The sequence below is a fragment of the Parambassis ranga genome, chromosome 17 (genome assembly GCF_900634625.1).
Source record: "Parambassis ranga chromosome 17, fParRan2.1, whole genome shotgun sequence".
Lineage (NCBI taxonomy): Eukaryota > Metazoa > Chordata > Actinopteri > Ambassidae > Parambassis > Parambassis ranga.
The window spans coordinates 1,900,001-1,923,781 of NC_041037.1; the positions used below are offsets into that span (position 1 = coordinate 1,900,001).

General features: G+C 43.9%; 1 protein-coding gene across 4 annotated transcripts in view; it reads left to right on the forward strand.

Annotated features, from left to right (window-relative positions):
- kirrel1b (kirre like nephrin family adhesion molecule 1b) overlaps positions 1-22,556 on the forward strand; it is a 62,279-nt gene extending 39,723 nt beyond the window's left edge. Inside the window, exons 2-16 of one of the 4 annotated variants that reach the window (XM_028428206.1) lie at positions 700-849; positions 2,819-2,914; positions 6,068-6,217; positions 6,429-6,586; positions 9,356-9,506; positions 9,912-10,017; positions 10,959-11,107; positions 11,272-11,399; positions 11,646-11,772; positions 13,328-13,428; positions 15,726-15,942; positions 16,498-16,605; positions 18,738-18,865; positions 19,435-19,545; positions 19,835-22,556. In XM_028428206.1, coding sequence (XP_028284007.1) covers positions 700-849; positions 2,819-2,914; positions 6,068-6,217; positions 6,429-6,586; positions 9,356-9,506; positions 9,912-10,017; positions 10,959-11,107; positions 11,272-11,399; positions 11,646-11,772; positions 13,328-13,428; positions 15,726-15,942; positions 16,498-16,605; positions 18,738-18,865; positions 19,435-19,545; positions 19,835-20,488 — 2,534 coding nt within the window. In that variant the 3' untranslated portion in view covers positions 20,489-22,556. The remainder of the gene's footprint in view (positions 1-699; positions 850-2,818; positions 2,915-6,067; positions 6,218-6,428; positions 6,587-9,355; positions 9,507-9,911; positions 10,018-10,958; positions 11,108-11,271; positions 11,400-11,645; positions 11,773-13,327; positions 13,429-15,725; positions 15,943-16,497; positions 16,606-18,737; positions 18,866-19,434; positions 19,546-19,834) is intronic. The other 3 variants (XM_028428207.1, XM_028428209.1, XM_028428210.1) reach the window with 3 other exon arrangements.
- The last annotated feature ends 1,225 nt before the right edge of the window (positions 22,557-23,781 follow it).

The following is a 23,781-nucleotide window of genomic DNA, read 5'->3' on the forward strand; positions in this document are numbered from 1 at the left end:
CTTTCTCTTTATGCGAGAGCGTTAATGTATGCCAGCTCTACACTTGTAGTTTTTATATCTGTGTATTTTAGTGGCGCCGCAATAGCCAAAAGGCTTATTTTGCTGCAGGAAATGTGTGTGTGTGTGTGTGTGTGTGTGTGTGTGTAAGCAAAATCCTTTGTACTGTGTGATGAAAAAGAGCAGGCTGTATCACAGCTTGGCAATGATGTTCCTGCTACCATCCATGTTTACGCACACACACTCACAGAGACACACATAAGCCTCGGTAAAGTCCAGGGAAAACCTTGAAAAGACGGTAAGAAAGACTCAAAACAGACAGAAGATGCAGCGGAATGACAAATATGTAAATCTGAGCTCTGCTGAGAGAAATGATTAAAATGATTCTATGAAATCAAATCTGCAGCTTCTCTCTCCGTTCACACCGACGATGTTCATGTTAAAATACACTCATAATAAAAACACATAATAAAATAGGACAATAAAAACACCATATACTCAATAAAAGCACGCTACAAATTACCCCAACAGCCACTGTATGGACAACCGAGAGTCAATAAGACCGTACAGGGACTGTGTGGCTCAATACAGTGCAATAAAAGATGTCAGCTCATGGCCAGGTCACAGTGAAAAGAACTTTAAATTGATTTTCCCTCTCTGTCCTCCCCCGTCTCTCTCTCTTTCTCTCTCCCTCTCTTGCAGTGTGGTGTGTTCGTTTCTCCCAGGAGCCCGCCGACCAGTCAGTGGTACTGGGCGAACGGGTGGTGCTGTCCTGCGTGGTCTTCAACTACAGTGGCATCGTCCAGTGGACCAAGGACGGCCTGGCCCTCGGCATCGGAGAGGGACTCCGAGGTGAGTGAGTGGTTGGTGGTGGAGGGGGGAGAAAATCCAGTGGTGGGAGAGGAGGGGGAAAAAAAAACCTCACAGCTTCACCCATCTGCAGGGATCAAAGCGAAGTGAAGAACGGGGAATAACTCTGCGACGGTTTCGCTTCAGTTTTGACTGTAAGAACCCTGACAAAAGCTGTTATGGCTGAAAAGTGTAGGGGGGGTTTTAACATTAAGGGAATGAACACCATATAGCACCATGAGAGAGAGCGAGAGAGAGAGAGAGAGAGAGAGAGTTAAGAGCCAAGAGGCGTGTGAGTGACAATCTGGGCAAAAATGAGCCCTGTATATCATGCTGAATTAGAGAAAATCCCTCACACTGCTGACAAAAGCAGACGCACATTGGCATTTACATTTTAAGCTGACACATATTCAGAATGACTTACTGTGAGTGCAACAGTGGAATTCATCACAGAGACGGAGGGGGCAACCAAAAAGGAGAGTCAAAGGGTCAGAGACAGAAAAGGAATCACCAAGGAAATGGAAGAAGAAGAAGAAGAAGAAGAAGAAGCCGGGAGATGAATGAGAAAATCACACAAACGTCTTCATCCACTGACCTCCACACCATTTACTCCAAATATTCAAGCAGGCTTTTGACCGCTGTGGCTTACTGAACGCTGACATTGACATCTTAAAACTGCAGCTGCACTCAAAACATTTCAGGAATGAAAAAAAATCACCTTTCAGATTTTTATCCAGAGGAAAAAAAAAAGTAGATAGCAGACTGTGATATTCCATTTTTACCACTTAAACTGTCTGTTTTTCATGTTTATCCGTGAATGCTGAGTGCGATCGCTGTGCTGCCTCTGCTCATGCATTAATAACACCTGTCAATCAGACCACGAGTGTCACGTCTTATTTCTTGCACTCTGTGCAAGGGTTAGCAATAATTCTAAACTCCTTTTGGCGGATTGCAGAAATATTCATAGATTATTTTTTTTTCCCACCCAATTGCGAGAACATCAAGCCTTTCCTGCGGTGAGATAAACTTATTAAATTGGGTAATTAGACTTGTGGTGTTGAAGGAATGCCAATGCAGAGCTATCACATGCAGACAGTAGCTGTGCTGGAAGCTTCTGTCACAAACACACCTCCACACACTGCAGACATACTCGTCCCTTTTATATGCTCACCAGTGTAATAGCATCAGCAGGGACACGGTGAGCCAACTGTAATATCTGCCAGTGTTTCCATCTGATTGGCCGATGGCTGGCGTCTCATTTTAAGGTCAGTGTAATAATAATAATAATGTGCATCCCTGGATGAATCTGAACATGAAGTGTGAAGACACTACAACACTAAAAGGCAGCAGATGTGTTACTATTAGTTACCTCCTGAAATAACCCGAACTGGCCTCAGCTGCGCTCAACCCAAACAATCCATTTTGAAGGAATTCATTGACTCAGAGGAAGCTCAGGTAAAGTCATCCAAAAGGGAAAGTCAATCTTGGCCCAGGAACTGCTGAACACATCCACCAACACATCCGCCAGGGGGGCGGAGGGTAGTTAAGAAGATTTTTTTATTTATTTTTTTAAGGCACCTTGATTCTCCAACAGGATGGTTTTGGGTAGTTTGAGACGAAGAATTCCTTCTCTGCTCTTCTTTTGGCTTCATCAGATTCTGACCTTCAGCAGGTGGATGATTCAGTTCAGTGAGAAAGCAGCTTCAGGCCTTGATGCCATGGTGGAAGACGGTTAGATTGCTCTCTCCGGGTTAGATAGGAGTTTTTGACCCTAGTAAAGTATAGTGGACCCCTGTGGTAAATCTGGAAGTCAGTCTACATTTCAGCCTTCACCTTAACAGCCATGACCGGGAAGTGACCGAAAAAATGAGATTACAGGCAGCCAAAAAATGAGATTCATAGAGCCAGATACACAGAGCCAGTCGAGGTGGTTCAGGGTAACTTCCATTGGATGTTTTCTGGACTGTTGTAGGTGGCCCTGAGGTAAACCCAGGATACAGAGATAATACACCCCACCTGGCCAGGGAGCACCTCAGCATCCCGCAGGAGGAAATGTACCTCGGGAGAGGTACGTCTGAACTGTCTTGTGATTCCAGCATGGTACTGCGTTGGTGCTGTTCTCTGCTGCCCGCTGGTTCAAATATAAGCAGACGTTTAAGGGCTTCTCCTTGTTTTGTGTTTTGTGCTGTTTTCTTTTGCTTCACTCGTGCCATGGAAACAACAACATTGTGTTCAATGTTTGTGCCTCACTGTCGTCCGTACCTCTATATTAAATATTTTTTGATGTAAGCACCTCAGAGCCGGCGCAGAACATTTTTACAGGAACAGCCACATAATCAGCATGCTCAGTGTAGGCCCCATCGGGCTCATTTATTAATCAATAAATCAATATCTCTCAACTCGATTCACAGCATAATAAACCAGTAAAGGCTTACCCTGTTGTCCGCTGATTCCTTTACATTTCTTCTGCCTGTGTTCTGCTGATCTCTGTGTTGCTTGTGTTGGGTTTTATTTTTATTTTTTTTAAATCAGCATGTTGTCTTTTGTTTACCTCTGATATTAAGTAGAAGGTAGCTGGGCCTAAAACATCTTCTACCAGGGAAGTTCCTGCACTGGAAACAGGCCCATTCTTAGCCAATCAGCATTCAGTACTCTGTGCAGATGGAGAGCTATGCAGAGTGCTGCCAGTAAGGGACCATGTGTAGGCTGTGAGCTGCAGCTGAGAAGGATGGGTGGATGCGTGCAATGTAATACTGTACTCACCCGAAATGTAATAGAAAAATCAAGCGTTAGCATTAGCACTTCCAGTTATTACATTAGCACTCCCAGCCTTAAAAGCTCTCATCACATTCCTCCTAACGCTGTAAATTCATCCACAAAGAACGACACAAAAACATCACATACCCATCCGCCCACACACATCCAGTCAACCCACCGCCCACACGCAGACACGTACACACAGTCACACAAGTGATAATCTGACATGTGATGTGAATCTTGTGTTCAACTCGATTTAATTTGCAGGTTCAGTAAAGGTCAGCATGTCTCTCTCTGTGTCTCTGTGTGTCCTTTTTTTCCTTCTCTTCTTCACCCTCTTCCTCAAACTACAGCTTCATCATCACTTTGCTTTTTCCAAGATCCTCTCTGCTGCTTTTTATTTCTTCCTTATCTTCTTCCCATCCCCTCTGCCTCCTCCCGCTCTCCTTCTGTCTGTAATGCTCTCTTTGTCCTTGCAGCCTTTTGCAAGCATGTTTTGATAAACATGTCGTCCTCTTTGTCTCTTTTTCTCAGCTTTTCACCCATCTATCATCACCTTCCGTCCATTTTTTTTTCATTCCTAGCCTCCAGTCTCTCCTTCACCGCTGACATATGGCCACTTGGTGTTATTTCTTATTTATGTGCATGAAGTCCTGCCTGTCATGTGTGGGGTAAGCCTAAAATTTGCACCAAATAACATCAGCGAGGTGTTGCAGGTGTGTGTGTGTGATGTACGGTGTGTGTGTGTGAGGCTGTCATTATGTGCTCTGTATGATTATATACAGCTGTTGATGACAGTGTAGGCGTTCAGATTGTGCAGCAAATTTATACCTGCAGTTTGCACACCCACACGCATGCAGCAGATCAGTCGACATCACATGTATGCAAATACAATATAAATGAATTATTTGAACATGTGAGTACTGTAGAGAAGCATGTACGTGTGTGTGTCACGCTTACAAATACCTTAAACACCACTACCTGCAGGCATCCCAGTTTATTGTTCATCCTTTTCTTCCTCCTTCTTCTCCTTCTCCCCGGGGTGCTTTCACCTCTGTGGTTGCTATGCTGCGAGGTGCTGGAGTGGATGATGTAATCTCCACTAATACTTTTGTCCCCCACCACCACCACCACCACCCTCCGTCTTCTTCCTCTCCGCACCCCAACTGCCTGCTTTTGCCATCTGAATCCATGATGTCATGTTAGGATTGGGCACGGAGGATCAATGAGTGCCCCCTAGTGGGATGTCACGCTCAATTATGTCTTTGTCTGAGAGGCGAGGGTTCAAAAGCAGAGAAAAGGGGGGGGGGGAGCTGTAATCAGAGCACCTGTAGTCCTACAGTTTGTGTATCATACAGAAACTGATGTGGGATTATTGTATACAAGGTGACGTTTGATCAGTGTTTGTGCTGTTTATCTCTATGCTCCTCTGTGTGTGTGTGTGTGTGTGTGTGTGTACTCCTGCATTCATTGCCTACAGTGTGTCTGTGTTGTTGTTTGTGTGAAGGACGAGCCATCACCAGACACTGTGCTTGATGCAAAAAAAGGGTCTTTAACGCATCTGAAATGATGCTAAATGTTATCTGCGTGTGATGATAAAAAGCTTTGACATTTTCACATAAATACACGTCTCGTTTCCTGCTCTTTGTCTCTTGATTGATGCAAAACTGTTGTGATGCAGCATTAATCCATTTTATACAAGCTTTTACATTTACTTTATCTTGTAAACAAATCATGTGTCTGCTGCACAGCTAAGCAGAGGAGGCAAATAAAGTCGTTGACACTGAATAATAGAAGACGAAGCCCAGATTAGCTCATTTTTTCTTCTATTTTTTAGACTTTCTTGAGAAAGTTTAAAGGGTTATTTCACCAAAATTGCCACAATCTTTTTTTTTTCTTATCCATTCTTGAGCTTTCTGCTGGAGGTGGATGAAGTTTTTACTGCAGTGAAAACAGCACCTAAAAAATTCAAGAGCAGCATCTCTCCTTCCAGGAAATTAACGGCACTGTTACTCTGGATGTCTGGATTTTCACAGGACTGCCTTTTTTATTGAGGGAATTAACTCTTCTTAATTATTAATTTGGATAAACTACTCCTTTAAATCCACTTTCTTTTTGTCACTTAAAGCCCAGAGTTTCCTTCATGACCACATCCGTATCTGGTCTACTTTTAAGCAGACAGTAACGTTAAATAAAGTCTATTTTCGGCGTCACTTGCTGAAACTTCCTCTGTGACTGCAGTGCCATTATGATGACTCATGACTGCAACAGCAGCCTTTAATGCGCCTCTTCCTTCTCGTCTCAGAGCAGTAAGTCGTGTCCTCCAGGTGTGCCACGACTTACAGTAGAAATAAAACAGGAGTTCCACAATATGTCTGTGTGTTGTTTGTATTTACTGGCTGCCATTTGGCATCTTTTAACCACAGCCCCCCTCCCTCCTTTGTGTGTTTGTGTCTCCTTGCAGCCTGGCCCAGGTATCGTGTGCTGCGCGCTCTGGACATCGGCCAGTATAATTTGGAGATCTCTCACGCCGAGCTTTCTGATGACTCCCTGTACGAGTGTCAGGCCACAGAGGCCGCCCTTCGCTCCAGGAGGGCCAAGCTCAATGTACTCAGTAAGTGAACCGCAGCAGCAGATACAGGGGTTATTTCTTAAAGAAGTCCAATGTCTCTTTACATTACTTCCACTAAAAAGTACACTGTCTGTCTGTTCCTTGGTGTATATGTACTCATGCTGTATGCGGTACAGATATCGGTATTTCTTTATGCATGGGTGCATACTTGCATGAAAATATAAAAATATGGATTTGCGTGTCTCTCCTGCAGTCCCCCCTGAGGACCCGGTGGTCGAGGGAAGCCCCGAGCTCCTGCTGATGGCTGGGACTCCCTACAACCTGACCTGCGTCACCCGCGGGGCCAAGCCTGCAGCGCACATCCAGTGGACCAAGGATGGAGTCGCTGTGGAGGGAGCCCACCAGTCCACGGTGACTCTCTCTCTCTCTCACACACACACACAGGGAGTCATGCATCATAAAACACACATAAAAGCAGGATTAGTTTATTACACTGAAATGAGATCTGCCAAAATCTCATGAATCTACTAATGGCTTCAGAAGAGCAGCACAATTTCTAATATTTACACTCTGCTACACAGAAACACTCCATGTGCTGCTTGTTTGTTTATATACATTGTGTTTTTTTTTTTGCTGTGGGCACTGTAAGGAAGTACAGTAAGCACACCTCAGGCTGCAGCCTGAAGTTCTGCACTGGTGAGACAGTGTGCAGCACAGAGGGAAGACTTTCCTGGAAGACAAAATGCTAGAGATTACATTCATGAAGGAATGTTTGAATGTTTACACTGTGTAAAGCATCACCTATATTTATTCAAGAATCTTAGTCCTAGTCCTTCAACTTCTCACGATGAAAAAGGCACGGCTGCTTACTTTAACGTCTTTGGTATGTGGGAGGAAGCCAGAGTATCCTGAGAGAACCCAGGCCCCAGTTAGATCCCAGCCAGGACCCTTCCTGCTAACCGCCATCTTAACATTCCACATTTCCTGGTCTTGCTCGTCTGCAGTGTAGTTGTCGCTGTCAGCAAGTTGTTGTTTGTATATAGCCACTTAATTAAAAGCGAACCATTCTTTCAGGCCAACATGGAAGATTCAAGATTCAAGAAGTTTAATGTCAAATGCACTTTACAGTTACACTGAGCAATGACATTCTTACTTTGTGAGTTCCCTTCATATGACTTTATACACAACTAAACTAAGATAAAAAAATACAGTAGACTTATTTTAGGCATAAGAATAAATAAAAATACGAATAAGCAATAGGAAAAAAAATAAAATAAAATAAAATAAGCAAAATGTGCAGTTCTATGTACAGAGGGTAAAGTCTTATCAGTGTTTAAGGTGCATTGTTTATGCATTATTGTCAGAGGTAGGACATTTAGAGTGTGCAAATATGTTAAGAGATTGTACATGCAAAAACAAATATGTGCAATTTTTGCATTGTGGCAATGATGTTACAAGATAAATAAATGTTCAGTCAGTGTTCAGCAGCCTGATGGCCTGTGGATAGAAGCTGTTTTTTAGTCTGGTTGTCCTTGCTTTCACGCCCCTGAAGCGTCTGCCTGACGGCAGGAGTGTGAACAGTGTGTGCTGTGGGTGGGTGCGGTCCTTGATGATGTCGTGGGCCCTCTTTTGTGACCCGGGCATTGTAGCTGTCCTGTAGAGGTGGAAAGGCTGCTCCACAGATGAACTGAGCCGTTTTAATGACACGCTGGAGAGCCCTCCTGTCCTGAACGGTGCAGTTCCCGTACCGGACTGGGATGGAGGACGCTCTCCACTGTACATCTGTAGAAGTTGCTGAGGAGTTTGGAGGATAATCCAAATTACCCTCAGCTTCCTGAGAAAGAAGAGTCTCTGTTGAGCCCTCTTGATGATCTGCCATGTGTTGTGAGCCCAGGTGAGATCCTCACTGATGTGGGTACCGAGGAGTTTGAAGGTTTTCACCCTCTCTACCTGGGCCTTGTTGATGAAGCGTGGGGTGTGCTGGTCTCTCCTCTTCCTTGGGTCAATAATCATCTCCTTAGTCTTCTCAGCGTTTAAGGAGAGATTATTTTCCTGGCACCAGGACACCAGCTGAGCCACCTCTTGCCTGTAGGCTGCCTCATCTCCTCCAGTGATCAGCCCGATGACTGGAAGCATTTCTTCTGAAAATTTGGTTTTCGTGGAGATGATGTGTGCAGGTTGTCATGCAACGAATCAAAGGTGTCATGATGGGAGAGCGAATAGCATTTTTTCCCCTCTTCGGGTTGCACAAGCTGGTTCATTCATCCACACTGGGTCAAATGTAGGAATGTTGTGCACGTGTTCCTCCACAATTAGCCCCAATGTGATCCACTTCACCTGTTCTCTACACGGAGAAAATCCACATTCCAGACATCATCTGCTTAACACACTTTCAGGGTGTGACCCAACTTAAAAGACACAAAGATCTAAGACATGTGTAATTAACCCACAGCCACACACACACACACACACAGTGTGTCTGACACCTTGAATCACTGTGTTATATTGTGCACTTTGTTCTCCTACATTCCGACTCCTCGCCATCCTCTATACTCTCCTACACACACACACACGTATGAAATTACGCCTGCGAGTGCGCACACACACATAGACACACACTCACATATGCACACTCATGTTTTCATATGCACACCGAAGCATCAGCAAACACTGAGTCACACGCTCAAACACAGATGTTTTTACATCTCTCTCAGCCAGCTTTATGCCCCCCACACATGCTCATACATATTACATGCTGCTCTCATATTACTGACCACGCATTTATGCTACACCGAAAGCTGTGCACACTTTCCTGACAGGTTTTGTTTCTACATTTCCAAACACCCCCACCTTCTCAATGCAAGGAAACTGGGTTTTATGTTCAGATTTATGGCTTCTGTAACAAAGGGTTACAAACTTTATGTATTTCTTCTATTTCTGTCTATGGATTGCTATTTATATTTTAGTCTTTCTTATCTCTCATGGCTCCATTAGTAACCCGCCTGTGTCTCCCAACTTTCTCCTCCCCTCCTTCCATCTTTTTTTCTCCCCTGATATTTCCTCTTCGTCCTTCGTCTGCTCCGTGCTCCTCCTCCTCCTCTTTTTCCTTTGATCTTTCTGTCTAAATTCAACCCATGCTCTTTCTTTCTTTCTCTCTCTACATCTTTTCCTGTTTAACAGGAAGTGCTGCCCGACAGGAAGAGGGTGACGACCAGGAGCTACCTGCCCCTCACACCCGTGGACACCGACAGCGGCAGCAATTTCACCTGCGTCGCCAGCAACCCGGCTGTGCCCATGGGCAAACATGCCACCGTCACTCTCAACATCCACCGTATGTCACTTCAAACCCTCTCTATAATTCTAATTAGTTGCCCTCGCTCGTGTCAACTTGGAGTAATTATCAGAAAAGAGTTGCACATATGCTGTGTACATGAATTCACAGCCGCTATGTTTCAACACATTCTCAAACTTGGACATGTTCCAAGCCTGATTTAGCTTGCTTATGTTATTTTGGCACCAATTTTAAGGCCTCTAACCTCTGTGTGTTGTGCAAGTGAAGAAACAGGGAGCGATGGCTCACAAAGAAATTGAATCAGTTGAATATTCCATCAAGAAGAGCGATGTGTTTTTCTGACCCCCTGTAGTTAGTAATTACAGGGAGAGTAATGGTTGTAAACTTAGATATGGATCCACAGAAGTGTTTGTCTGTAGATATCTGACATCTTTTCTTGTGTAGACCCGCCTACGGTGACGCTGTCCATTGAGCCTCGCTCTGTCCTGGAGGGCGAGAGAGTTACCTTTACCTGCCAGGCCTCTGCCAACCCTCCTATCATGGGCTACAGGTCTGTATGAACCTTTAAACGGAGGAGTGATCGATTAATTTGTGGCTTAAGGTTGAAGGAGATCCAGCTCTCATTACATGCAGGTGCAGCTCAGATCATTTCTATTGAAAATGAGCATCCATCAATAAAAGTGGGGTGATTATATTATGGTGAAAACTAAATGTGTGAAGTTCCCATCATCTACCTTGGGCCACAGACTTATCAATCAGTCCTTGTACAGCTTTGTGTGCAGTTCAGAATGAGAGGATCTTTTTTTAACGCTGGCCCTGCAGTGCTGCATTAAGGAGCCTGATCAGATGTTTAATACCAATAGGTTTTCCTTTTATCTATTCCAATCTGCTGGTATCCACCCTCTGGAGTCATTCCTGCATCGTAATTTCTGCTTAGAGCACAGAATTGGTTGAAAGTATTGAACATTTGTACAGTTAAACACTGACTTTAATGTTAAGTGACAGCAGCGTAGCTGCAAAATGCTGGACTTTTAACACAATGGTTTCATTCTGAGGTTTGAGACTCCACCGGAGGGTCTCCATGTGGGAGCGCTGCCAGGTGCTCAGGCTCTCAGCCTGCTGAGTGTGTATTAAAATGTCATCAAACGGAGGGTGTGCAGCATGGTTTTATGATTTTAACTTCAATATCTTGAAGATAACAGATATGAGGAGACATTTCTTACCATCATTCCCTCAGGTTTCTGTCATCAAAGCAGTATAATTGTTAGTTTTATAGATCGACACTCATTGTCTAATAGTGGAAATGTTCCATTTGGATCACTACCAAAATATATATATATATATATATATATATATATATATATATATATATATATATATATATATATATATATATATATATATATATATATATATAATTATAAAACACACATCCAGATCTGCTGACACGCTTCACTGAAACCTTATGAAACGCTGTGTTTTCTCCATCAGGTGGGCTAAAGGCGGCGTGCTGCTGGAGGGAGCCAGGGAGAGTGTGTTTGTCACCACAGCGGATCACTCCTTCTTCACCGAGCCCGTGTCCTGTCAGGTGTTCAATGCCGTGGGAAGCACCAACGTCAGCATCCTTGTGGATGTGCACTGTGAGTAGAGTGCAGACACTCCTGATCCGAGTGGGATTCTCTAGATATGAATGCATTAGTCGTCTGTATCAAGTACTCAAGTCAGTCTGAAGTGTTTGTATTCTCCTGCTGTAAAAATAAACAGTTGCTGGTTTGGATGTGTTTATTGTCTTTCTGTCTTTCAGTCGGCCCTATACTGGTGGTGGAGCCCAGGCCGGTCACAGTGGACGTGGACTCTGATGTCACTCTGAACTGCAAGTGGGCTGGAAACCCTCCTCTCACCCTCACCTGGACCAAAAAGGGCTCCAGCATGGTGAGGACGAACCATCAAACCCACCTGTGACCTTGAAAAAAAAATACTCATCTGCTCGGTTACAAAGCATCAAACCTCTTTTTCATGCCTTCAATTTTTAATTCACACCTAACGAGTTAAAAGAAAAGGCTCCAGGAAAAAAACAAACTAATGGAGCCTGCTGAGAGAATCAACATGTTTTATGAATTAAATATAGATCCCTCCTCGCCTCTTTGTCTCCGCCTCATCATGTTTTGTGTTGTCCAGGTGCTCAGCAACAACAACCAGCTCTATCTGAAGTCAGTGAGTCAGGCTGATGCAGGCCAGTACGTCTGCAAGGCCATCGTTCCCCGGATCGGAGTGGGAGAGACCGAGGTTACACTCACTGTCAACGGTCAGTTAAATTCCCAACAAATCTTTCTATACATCTGTGAATAATGAATAATGAAACCACATGGACGGCTATAATGTGTTTGTTTGATCTAGTGTCATTGTGTGTAAGCATCTATCTGTCTGTATCTCTTACACACAGCAAACCGCTTCGTGTTTCCGTCAACGTGATCTGATTCATTTCAGCCCAAGCCCGACCCAGACTAACTAATCAGCTAATTTTCCAGTCCTAAACAGGCTAAAAGCCAATATTTCAAAGTCATATACCTCCCTGAGCGGCCGGCATGCACTTAATAAATCAAAACGGATTCACTGAGGACATGATGATGAAAAGGGAGTCCACAATTGCTCCTTAAATCTTCGTCATGTGACGAAAAGGGAGACAGCGAAATTCATTTCCACATCCTCGCAAAATAAAGGCTGAGCGCTCGGTGACCTGCTCAGGCACTCGGTCACCAAGCAGACAATGAGTTATGTCACATTTAAGTATGTGTATCCTCTCCGTCATTTGCCTCATGGCAGGCTGCGGGACATGATGCATCATGGGAGTGCATCTGTTTATTCATCAGAGCAAAGTTACAGATGACACAACGGCTGATGTCATCAAGGTTTACATGCATCATACTGTACATGATGAAGGGTTATGATCGGCCTGTAAATACGTCTTACAGTAACATTCTTTCATTTGTCACACAGAGCGATGGGGAGCAATGATTAGTTATTATACATCCGTCCTCATAGCTATATTTCTTCCATGGCATTGTGGTTCTCATGTAGAAAAGGTTATTGATCAGGATCAGACAAGCGTGTGGTGCTCCAGGACAGGGTCTGTGGCAGATCCCTGAAGGGTTCTGGGCAGGAAAGTCAAGTGAATGCAGCCCCGGTTTCTAATGCCACAAAGAATCAGTTCATAGTGGAATCTAGAGGCGGACTGCTGACAGCTGAAGGACCTCTATCTGTGAAAAGAATCAATTTTAGACACCATAGCACCTTTATTTTTCCCCATGGTGCCCTCCTCTGTTTACTCACTTTGTTCATCGGCCAGAAAGCGGTCCAAAAGCAGTGATGATGACATCATCAGAATCAAAACAGTGACCAGTGAGCTCCGTCTTCTCCGTGGAGGAGTCCGTTTCTGCAAAGAGTTGCTGTGTGTTCAGTCAGAGCCTTAATCAGCCCCTTTTAGTCAGAAACTGATCCAAAATTCATAACTTAATTTGGCTCTTCATAGCTAAGCATGAATGCAAGCACACCTTTATGTGTCCATTAAACTTAGTGCCAACATTATAAGTCATTATTAGTCCAGCTTCCTTTTAAGCCCTCAGGCTGAAGATAAATGAACTGTCTGTCACTCTGTGGATCGTTCAGGGGAGCTATAATAATACAGATCCTGATAAGGCCAAGGGACACATTTACTAATAAATGTCCTTTAATCACTCACATTGTTTTTTTTTTAACTGGTGGTCTCATGTAAAGTTTGATTTGTACTTTTCTAACCTTGTAACTTTTTCTTTGTTGTCATCTTTTTTTTAATAATAATCCCTCCTCTCTCACTCTCCCAGGGCCGCCCATCATCTCCAGCGACCCGGTGCAGTACGCAGTCAGAGGCGAGAGAGGGGAGATCAAGTGTTACATCGCCAGCACCCCCCCACCTGATAAGATTGTAAGTCCATCCTTGGGAGTTGTAATCTGCTGCAGAGGTGCTTGACCTTTTCAGATTGCATCTGCCTCAGACAGAATCCTGATCATAGCTCCGTGTCCGCCCTGAAAACAAAATGATTTTTTTTTTTTTTTTTATCCAGCCTGTGTCGCTGTGCGGCTGTAAAGACTGGCACAGGCGACGTTGTTTCCAACTGTGCCTTCAGTGTGTGAGAACAATCTGTTCCTCCTCTGTAGTGGAAGGTGTGACTCATCAAAAACAGCTGCTGTAGTGTTTGGCTGAAATGAAAGAGGCGATGTGCAGAACTGTACTCAAAGTGCAGCAGATTAAAAAAAAAAAAAAAACACTGAATGCTACCGTTACCACGCGTTTATTACAGTGTTTTATAATGTTTTCAGAGTTGAGGTCAGGCACATTGAGCGTTCTCTCATATATGAAAGCAAAGGCTAATCTAATCTTCAGAACCTTACCATCTGATCTGTGACAAATCTTTGTAATAAATCCCAGCCAAATGTGCAATTTTTCTCATATCTCGTTTGCCAGCAGGGCTGAAAATAACACACAACATCACAGCAGCAGTGTTATTTGGCTTTATTGTAGCTGCTCCTCTGAGACATGCAGCTCCCTTTGTGGCTGCGCTTTCTGAATGGATGAGACGCCCTACAATTGTCCCTCTTTTTATTAATGGGATATTATGTGACTACATTTTGCAGACGCTGACATTTTCACACATTCTTGAACTATTGCTAATGCTGATAGCAGTGATGCTAGCAGTTTCTGACCCCCTCCTCCCCCTCCCTTTTACGTGCCCACCGACGTGATGACGTTATTTTTGTTGCATCCATTGTTAGCAGAGAGAATACTGGTGTGAACTTATCTGCCGGTGATGCTATGTAACTGGCTGATATTTCATTTTAAGTTCAATATCTCCCCTTCTTGAATTCAGCATGAATTAGATCAACAGCCGGCTGGGTGCAACACTTGACCAAACTACAATTTAGTATAAAACGAGTGTTATATAAGTCACAACATGAGCAGCATGGTGTGTGGTATAAACCTTAAAAAGGAGAATATCAGAATGCTTTTAAATCTCGAAAAAAGCTAAAGCAGAAAAATAGAAATCCACTTTAAGTTTGAAGGCTGGAATGAGTGTGTGTGATAGTGAGAGAGGGAGGTAGTGTGAGTGTGTGTGTGTGTGTTGGGGGGGTGAAACAGATAGGAATGAGAGGCAGAGAGATGGAGAGTAAAATTTTGTACCTTTCAGCGTCAATTATCCAATTGTGAAGCGCCAACATGACAGAAATCAGAGCTTTTAGAAGCTTCAGCCCCTGCTGCACTGGCAGAGAGCTCAGAGCGTATAATGTGATACGACATTATAGTCTCGGCTTAATGCAGAGACACAGCGACTTATAAAATATGGAGCATGGTGCTCTCTCTCTGTGTGTGTGTGTGTCCATGTCCATAATGGAGGAAATGAAAAAAAGAGGGACAGACGTACAGACAGCAGTGGTGCAAGATCCTTATTGTGAGAAAGACACGAGGCTGTGAGGCAGAAAAAGACTTTAAAATGTGTCCCTCACCGAGCCGTGATCACATTCAGGCCAGGTTAAGAGGTACATTAGCCCTACATAGTCTATGCATGTTTGATAGGCTCCATATTTAATACCCTCCCAAATTCTACCTCGCTAGATTTTAAGTAGAAAAAGCTACTGGAGGTTTTATCATTCATGTACATCTGCTGCACTGTTTGTGTGAGTTCTGATTTATTTATGAGGAATTTCTTTCTTCCCCAGACTGAGAAGTTGCAGCACAAATTTTAATTAGGTATATTCTGCTCCAGCAGGAAAGGTGTGAATATGATTTGTTTTGCTTTAAAATGTATTTCCTGCCCAGACTCGCTTTAGTCTCTCTTAACCTTCCTCAACACCCGCCCATCTGTTTGCTTAATGTTTACTCCTGACTCTGTGTGTGTGTGTGTGTGTGTGTGCGTGTGCGTGCGTGTGGTTTAATATCACATAAGATAAGATAAAGTGATGTTACCAATATTGATCCCTGAGGTTAGAGTGGATGATCGCAGTAGGAGAAGTGGATAAAAATCAAACAAGTGAAACATATTGGCTCTTCATCCGATTAATGCAGAGCTCCTGTCTGTTTGATCAGGTGCAGATATGTATATTTGTATATGTATATATATATTATATGATGTATATTTACACATCAACACATCGACACATTCAGTCTGAATCCACTGGATGCGACATATATCTGGAGTCAGTCTGTTTGTGAAATGTGTGCTACAGGTGTGGGCGTGGAAGGAGAACGTGTGGGAGAAGGAGAAAGGCACGCTGATGGAGAGGTACACCGTGGAGCAGAGTAAGCCTCCGTCCCAGGGCGGGGCTGTCCTCTCCACCCTCACCATCAACAATGTCATGGAGTCAGACTTCCACTCCCCGTACAACTGCACCGCCTGGAACTCCTTCGGACCGGGCACCATGATCATCACGCTGGAGGAGACAGGTAAAAGGGGGGAAGGAGCGGCGCGCCGAGAAGATGTGACCGTATGATGTTTGACATCCAAGCAACTGAATCAATATACTGTGGAGCTTTCAGGGTTAAAGACAGATTTAGGACTCTCTTCTCCTTTCACAAACTGGAGTGCCCTTGAGCAGTTTATTAGGCAGTGGCCTCAGCTTCAGGACAGTCCGTTCAGGATGGTTACATATTTTATCACAGGAGCTTGGTATGTCACATTACATTGAGAAAATGGTTTCTCCATGCTCTGTCAGTCCTATCCGAGGCTTATTCTTTTAGCCGTCAGATTTTGCAGGCCTCTGAAAATCTACCAAAACATCTTTGAAAGAGGAAAAAGAAAAGGGAGCTGGGATTTGTCCTTAAAAGCATTTTCTATCCCTTGTCTGACGAAGGACGTCTTATCAACATAACCAGCCCTCAGAGATTCAACATTAAGCGAGGACACTGGAGGATTTGTGCTGAAACGACGCAGGTTTCTGTAACAATGAGGCAGCAGCTGTCCCTCAACCTCGACCCTTTCTCTGCTTGTGTTTGTTTCAGATATTGTTCCGGTGGGAATTATCGCCGGTGGTACGGTGGGCTCCTCCATTCTGCTGCTTATGTTTCTGCTGGCGCTCGCCTTCTTCCTCTACCGCCAACGCAAAGGCAGTGAGTACACACACACACACAGTGACTCTGTGTAGGGCGTACACACACACGCACTTACTGTATGTGTCTGTCATTCTGCCTTTCCAAGAAGAAAGTGATGGATGCCAGCAGTATAGCATTTTATTCAAATGAGATTAATGAATATTCATATATTATGGCAAACTGCTGTTTCCCTTTTCATGGCGCTGACGTTGAATTGTGTGATTATTTGTATGGCACTTGTGCACTAGATAGAATACACAGCAGAAAATAGCTGAATAGTATTTAAATTATGAATTCCTATATGTTATTTACACAGCCTGGGGCAATCCAATTAGTATTTATGAACACAGACCATGCTACCAACAACCCAAAGAGCTAAAGAAAAGCAAAAAAAAAAACATGTGGTGTCTTTTCATTTGTTTCATTTTGATGTTCTCTGGAGCAAATAAAGAATCGGGAAAGACAGTGAAGGTGACTGGCAGAGCCCCCAGAGGGATTTTCTGGGGATAAGAGTATATTTTCTGGTTCAGAGCTGATAACACTTTACTACAGAACAGATACGCTTTGGAAATAGACACTCAAACAAACATCCAGATAAACAGGCTCTCATTTGTTGACTGTGATGCAGCTCGAGCCTTCACAGATTTAAATCTTTACTTCTAAGGTTTCTGGCTGTGGGAGTGAGTCGTTCACAACAACAAATATTGACTGTACAGTTTTATTGCCTAAGAGCCTACATTTCTATACAGAAGAGCATCTAATCCCACAGATGCTAAACATGCCTTAAAAAATCCAAACACTGCTCTTATTTTGCTGGAAGGCTTTATCTGGCACAGCAATGTTATACCTGGTGTAGTTTCACAGACCTTATTTGTGGAAGGTTTAGCATCTTTAACCTCCAGATTCTTCTTTATTCAACAAAGAAACACATAAACTCTGGTTAAAGTCTGGAGAATCAGGTCTGGACTTTATAATCGATGACGCCGTCCAGCTCACAGCAGGTGGCTGTCTGTGTGTGACGTGCTGTGCTTTGATAACGAGGAGAGTCAGTAACAAAACCATGTGCATTTAATTGTCTTTGCAATACTAACAAATAAAAAGCAGCTAAACTGTGTGTTTTGCTATCAACACCAGAAACTCTGTGACTGTGCCAGACCTGCTGCGCTCACACATTGGCTGAATCAGATATTACCCAGACTGCAGGTTCAGGACTGGGTCATGATCAGTGCATCTCAGTCAGACATACTCCTTCACACGTGCAGCCACTGAAGTCTGCTCAAAGTCCAGTGTGTGCGCTGCATGTGTGAAAGAGGCTTAAGATGGCAAAACGCTGTGCACACTGAAGATGACATCACTTTTTCCTCGGCCATAGGAGCACCTGTTTTTATGTCAAACCATGTACCGTTTGCCATGTAAAGTGGTTTGCAGAGGGGACATTTTGGCCTCATAAAATGTGTTTAGTCTTGTGGAATGACCGATTTATCCCAAATCACAGTGTGTTCCTAAACCTGACCAAGTCCTTTTAATGCCTGAAACTGACCGAGAATGAAAATGAAATGTGATATCGAGGAAAAAGAAAAGTGCAGTGACATTTGAAGCAACATCCCAACAGTGGGTACAATGAAGTCCTGCCTGAAAGTTATAGCCACTTATATGCTGTACCTCAAAGCCATGGCTGGATCGATTAGCTCCCTTATCTTTGTAGTGTCGAGCTAAGAGTAGATGAAAATAATGCCGTTCATTTGTGTTGATGTGTCCACGCAGCGCCTCCGCTGACAGCTCAGATGTACGTTGGCCTTCTGCCTCGTTCACACGGAATAACAGGGGGCATTAAAGGTGCTTTTCCCCTGAAAGAGCTTTGAAATGTTCTCATCACTCAGGATCTGCTTCTCATTCTCATCATTTCTTATCATTGTTTTAAGTCCATGAATGTCAAAGGTGTGCAATATTTTATGGTGATGAACACTGAAGTCTGCTTTCCTGCCAAATTGTGTGCAGCAGCACTTTAGAAGCAGAGAGAAATGTTGCACTAAACAAGATACATAAAAAAAACATTTTACCGGATGTGGTGCTGAGCTGTTTTTCTTGTTTTTTTTTTTTTGTAAGCGCTTTCCCTCTGAATATGACCGGAGGTTGTGTTTTTCTTCCAGGTCGCCGGGGTGTCACCCTCGGTAAGCCAGACATCAAGGTAGAGACTGTCAACAAAGAGACCCACAGCCTGGAGGAGGAGGCGACCAACGTCTCCACGGCAACCCGGATGGTCAAGGCCATGTACTCCGTGAGTAGACACCCATCTGAGTCACCGAGGGCCGCGGAGAGGAGGCGTATGGGTCAATAGCCTTAAATGTACAGATACACCGACACTGAGGGCGACACGGTGGGAGAGGCAGACACACAAGTGTACACACACACACACACATACAGTGAAACACTGAAGATCTGACAGACAGACGTGAGTGTGAGCCACAACCATTACAGCTCAGATGCAACATAAAGTCCAGTAGATAAACAGCCAACCATGAAAACACACAAAAAACCTAAACCTCACCCATACACACACACACAAAGACACACAAAGACACACTGCCTGTAACATTGTGTTCCTTTTAGACAAGAGTTCAGCCTCAGAAGTCCTGGAGAGTCATATCGTCGAAGCCCCTTTGACCTCGGTTTTAAGGCGTTTTTTTTTTTTTTCTCCCGACGACTAAACGTTTCTCGTCTTGTAGTCTCTTGGGATGAAAAACCTGAAACTCTGTTTTCCTCTCCCCTCCCTCTCTCTCTTCCTCCTCCTTTCCTTTTCTCACCCTCCCTCTTTCCGTGTGTGTGTTTCGTTGTTTGATGGTTTAGTTTCTGCCCTCTGTTTCCCTCTCTCCCTCCACTCAGCCGTTCAAAGACGACATGGACCTGAAGCAGGACATCAGGAGTGAGAGCGACACCCGGGAGGAGTACGAGCTCAAGGTGAGTTGACTCAGCAGAGACGCCTCGGCATGCTGACGCTGGAGTTTTGAGGCAAACACTTATCTACTCTACAGCATCTTTGACATTATATCTGGCAGGGTGCATGAGTTCTGTGATCATGTTCACCTCTCAGTTCGTCTTTAGCCTTTACGTTGTAGCTTCTTTTCAACACCACTCTCTTACTATCTATAGCTAATTTATTCTGAACAGGTTTCTCTTTGAGAAGGTCAAAATCTTTTTATTTTCCTGTTGCTGCTGAAAGGCTAAATATTCTCCTGTCTGCTCACAGGATCCAACCAACGGCTACTACAACGTCCGAGCCACCACCCACGAGGAGGCGCGGCCTCAGACCCGCGTCATCCACTACCAGGGAGAGTTCCGCTCTCCGAATCCGAACAGCGGGCCGACCGGCGCCACCTCTGGCGGACCTTCGCCTGCCACTAGCGGTGCAGTCCCCCCCAGCACGGTGCCTGGCTCCAGGGCAGGATGCTATGACCCCCGCCCACCTTCCAGGATGTCCCATACCACCTACGCCCATTTCAACACTTTCTCCAGAGCAGCGCCGAGCCAGCAAGCGCCACCCAACCCGGCTCTTCAGTCACCTGGAGATTACCCCGGAGACTGCGGCCTGCTGGACAGCACGACCCAACTGGCATATGACAACTACGGATACCCATCCCAGTATCCCAGCTACCGCATGGGCTTTGCTCCACCCATAGAGGAAGGGCCAGCTTATGAGATGTATCCAACAGGACAAGGGACCGGACCAGGACAGGGACCAGGGCCAGGACCAGGGCCAGGACCAGGGCCAGGACCAGGGCCAGGACAACAAAGTCCCGAAACAGGGTTGGGAAAATACGGCAGCTCCACCCGCTTCTCATACTCATCTCCGCCCTCTGACTATTCCCACAGACACACACAGCGGATGCAGACTCATGTTTGAGAACGCACACATTCGTGCTTTTTGCATCAACATAACCACAAAAATACTTTGAAATGAAAACAACAAAAAAAACTCGCCGACCCTTCTATATGTTTAGCAGTCTGTTTTGCGTTTCCATGGAAACCACTGCATGGAATTTGACTACTTTTCTGAAACAGCACCCAGCAGTATCGCAGTTTGCAGCAATACATACAACGCACATTCACACACACACACACACACACAAGTATGCGCCGACAAATGCAACAGCGAGAGCCACAATCAAGAAGAAGAAGAAAAAGAAGAAGAGGATGAGCACTTTGAAGACCTGAAGAAGAGGAGCGGATGAAGGAGGTGCAGAGGAACGTTCCTGCAATCTTAAGCTGGCTCTGTGGACCATCTCCCCTCATCACACGCTCCTTCCCCTCATCTCTGTAAATAAGCGCTATCTGGGTCATTTTAAAGCTCTTGTTCAAACCTATTCATTGTGATGCAGTTACAGTGACCCACAACAAACCTCTCCACACTTTGACTGACTCTCACACACACACAAAGAAATCGCTCTTGTTTCTATGTATTGCAGCAGCAGCAGCGAGGCAGCTTGGACTATAAAAATATTTTGGCACTTTTTGATCCCTTTTCCTCACTGAAGTTCACCCGATGGCCATTTCTTACAAGATCTACCTTGATTTAAGTGGGACAGTGAGTGACCAGAGTGCCAATGCTTTTGTGCCAACACACACACACAGACATTGATTTAGGTGTGTCTTCTTTTTCTAAAGTGCGGACAATGATGCTCTGGATGATGATGATGATGATGATGACGATGACGATGTTTTGTACATGTTGAGAGGGAAGGGAGTGGTAGCAGGCGTCTCTGTGCTCCTCCTCCACCTCCTCATCTCTCATTTTTATCGTCATGATGCATTTCTATACTTAACATTTCACTGGAGGTTAAACTGCTACGAGCTGTATTTGTGAAACGAGGTGTGGTGGGAGGAGCGCTTTTGCATTTAATGAATTTCTGCAATTTGTACAAAAAGATACCTCCCCTACCCTCAAGTGTCAAAAAAAAAATGATTTGTTTCTCTCACTTGCACAGTAGAATAGATTTTTTTCCATATTTATACGGAAACGTATGAAAAGAATGGCATTCAGAAACATTTTATAATATTTTTATAAGGAGTTGTGGACCAAAGGTTCAGCGTTTTTGGGTGACACTCACTTTTTAACGTGTACGTGGAAATGTGATCGTTATTGGAAGCGTTCCTTTAAAAGATGGGTGGTGTTTTTAAAGTGGATGTTGTAGATTTAAATTAGAAAAGAAAAAACTTGAAGAGCTTCACTCCAAAATGATTCAGATCCATGAAGAGCAAAGCTCTGTGGTGGATACTTTTCCTTTGGCGTGAAGCTCTTTCTTTTGACTTCCGGTCTTCTGACTGGACTGCCTTTTTTTCAAACGACATTCTAAATGATGGATGGAGAACGAGCAGCTGCTCACTTTGAGCTGTAAACTTTGGAAGTGCTGAGAAGGTTCAAACATATCAAAGTGAAGGTACAGAGGGTTCTATCTAGCTCATATGGTACTTTGTACATTTAAAATATGTGTAAGTATGCTGGTTTCAGAACATTTGGTGGTGTTTTATGTCCGAGGTTTTTTTTTATGTTGTGTCAGCTTTTGGTGCATGTGATTGGCCTTTATAACCATCAGCATTTAAAAGGATGTTAATCATAAGCAACATCACTGAAATTGAAAAGCAGCTGGATTATCTGGATCTGAATGGGCTTGCCTTCTTCATGATGCTCTTTATCTGCTGACCTTGACGTTATGAGGTTTCATAGCAAGTCTGACATTTTCTGTTGAAGTTCTAAGGAACATAATGACGTTAAATCTTTTAGCAGCTGCTACAAGGGGCTGTCACAGGATCACTTTTATCTGATTGTCATGATATTATTGCAAAAACCTACAAAAAAAATGCTAATCATCTAACTCATCTAGATATATCCATTTTCTTAAAGGTCAGGTAGGAGATTTCATTCTGATGCACTTTTTGTTAAATTAGTGTAACTTCTCTTTACAATCCGATAGCAACCGATTAGTTCAGCAGTTTCGCTTTAAAACGAAGAATATGAATCATCTGTGGAAGCTATAAAACACTAAAAACATCAGCCAATCCTCCGGGTGGACCCTGCACGGAGTATTGGCTGGTTGTCACTCTCTTCCTGCTCTGCGCACCAGAGAGGTACGTGCATGATGGCCGAAGTCACAGACCGCAGCTCGTCTTCAGGTGTTGCGCGTCCATGTGATTGGGAGGCGTGGCTTCAGGGTGAGAGAAAGAGAGAGAAAGGGGCGTGTGTTTACTTTGGAAATCTGGCTGACTCTCACTGAGTTTTCAAAATCTCCTACCCTAACTTTAACCTGCTGTCAGTCAGTCAGCGGAACCTTATCCTTAACACTGTTCATCAAGCAGCTGAAGGATCGGCCACATCATTGATCAGCTTGTCATCCTACATGTTAATAATAAGAGGAAGCTTCAGTGAAACTTACTAAAGCAAGAACAGAACCAACTGATCTGAGATGCGCCTGACAGCCCGACGACCAACATTTAATGTTTCAGTGCACGTGCTTTGTGGTTTAAAGTCAGGAAGCACAGAAAGCAATAAGAAGTCACCTCTTTGTATCTTTATTTTTGACATAAATGTCAAAAATAAATGAGAACAGATGATGGCGGTGCTTTAACCACAAAGTGGAACCAGAAATCTCTGCAATTTCAGGAGGTATAATCACAGAGTGTTTATACTTATCAGCCATCCTATCAACTCCTGGCGGTATATTATGGTAATTGTGTGCAAAGGGGTTGTTAAATATATATATTGATATATATATATATATATATATTGACTCTGTTTTGAATAAACAGTGAGAACGGGCACCACAGAAACACTATTACATATATCAGATGGCACCTTGTAGCTTCAAGGTCACTTCATAAACTGTCTGAGTAGTTATGGAGAGAAGAATGGCAGATGGAGCAGCCTTTTAAATTTATATCACAGCCTTGGTATTGCATACTATTACCTCTTTACAACCTTTTCATTGAGTCTTATAGCCGCGCGCTGTGTTTTGCATTTGACTGTGACCTTGTGTAGAAAGTAAATTTGACACAAAGGTGGTACTACAGCCAGCAAATACAGGTACTCCTCTGTTTCTATTTACATATAAACATGACACCAGATGCTAAAAAGGAAGATTTAGAAGGAGGTTTATTTCTTATCTCTTTGCCATGCTGTACCTCTCACTTCTATGTGTGCTG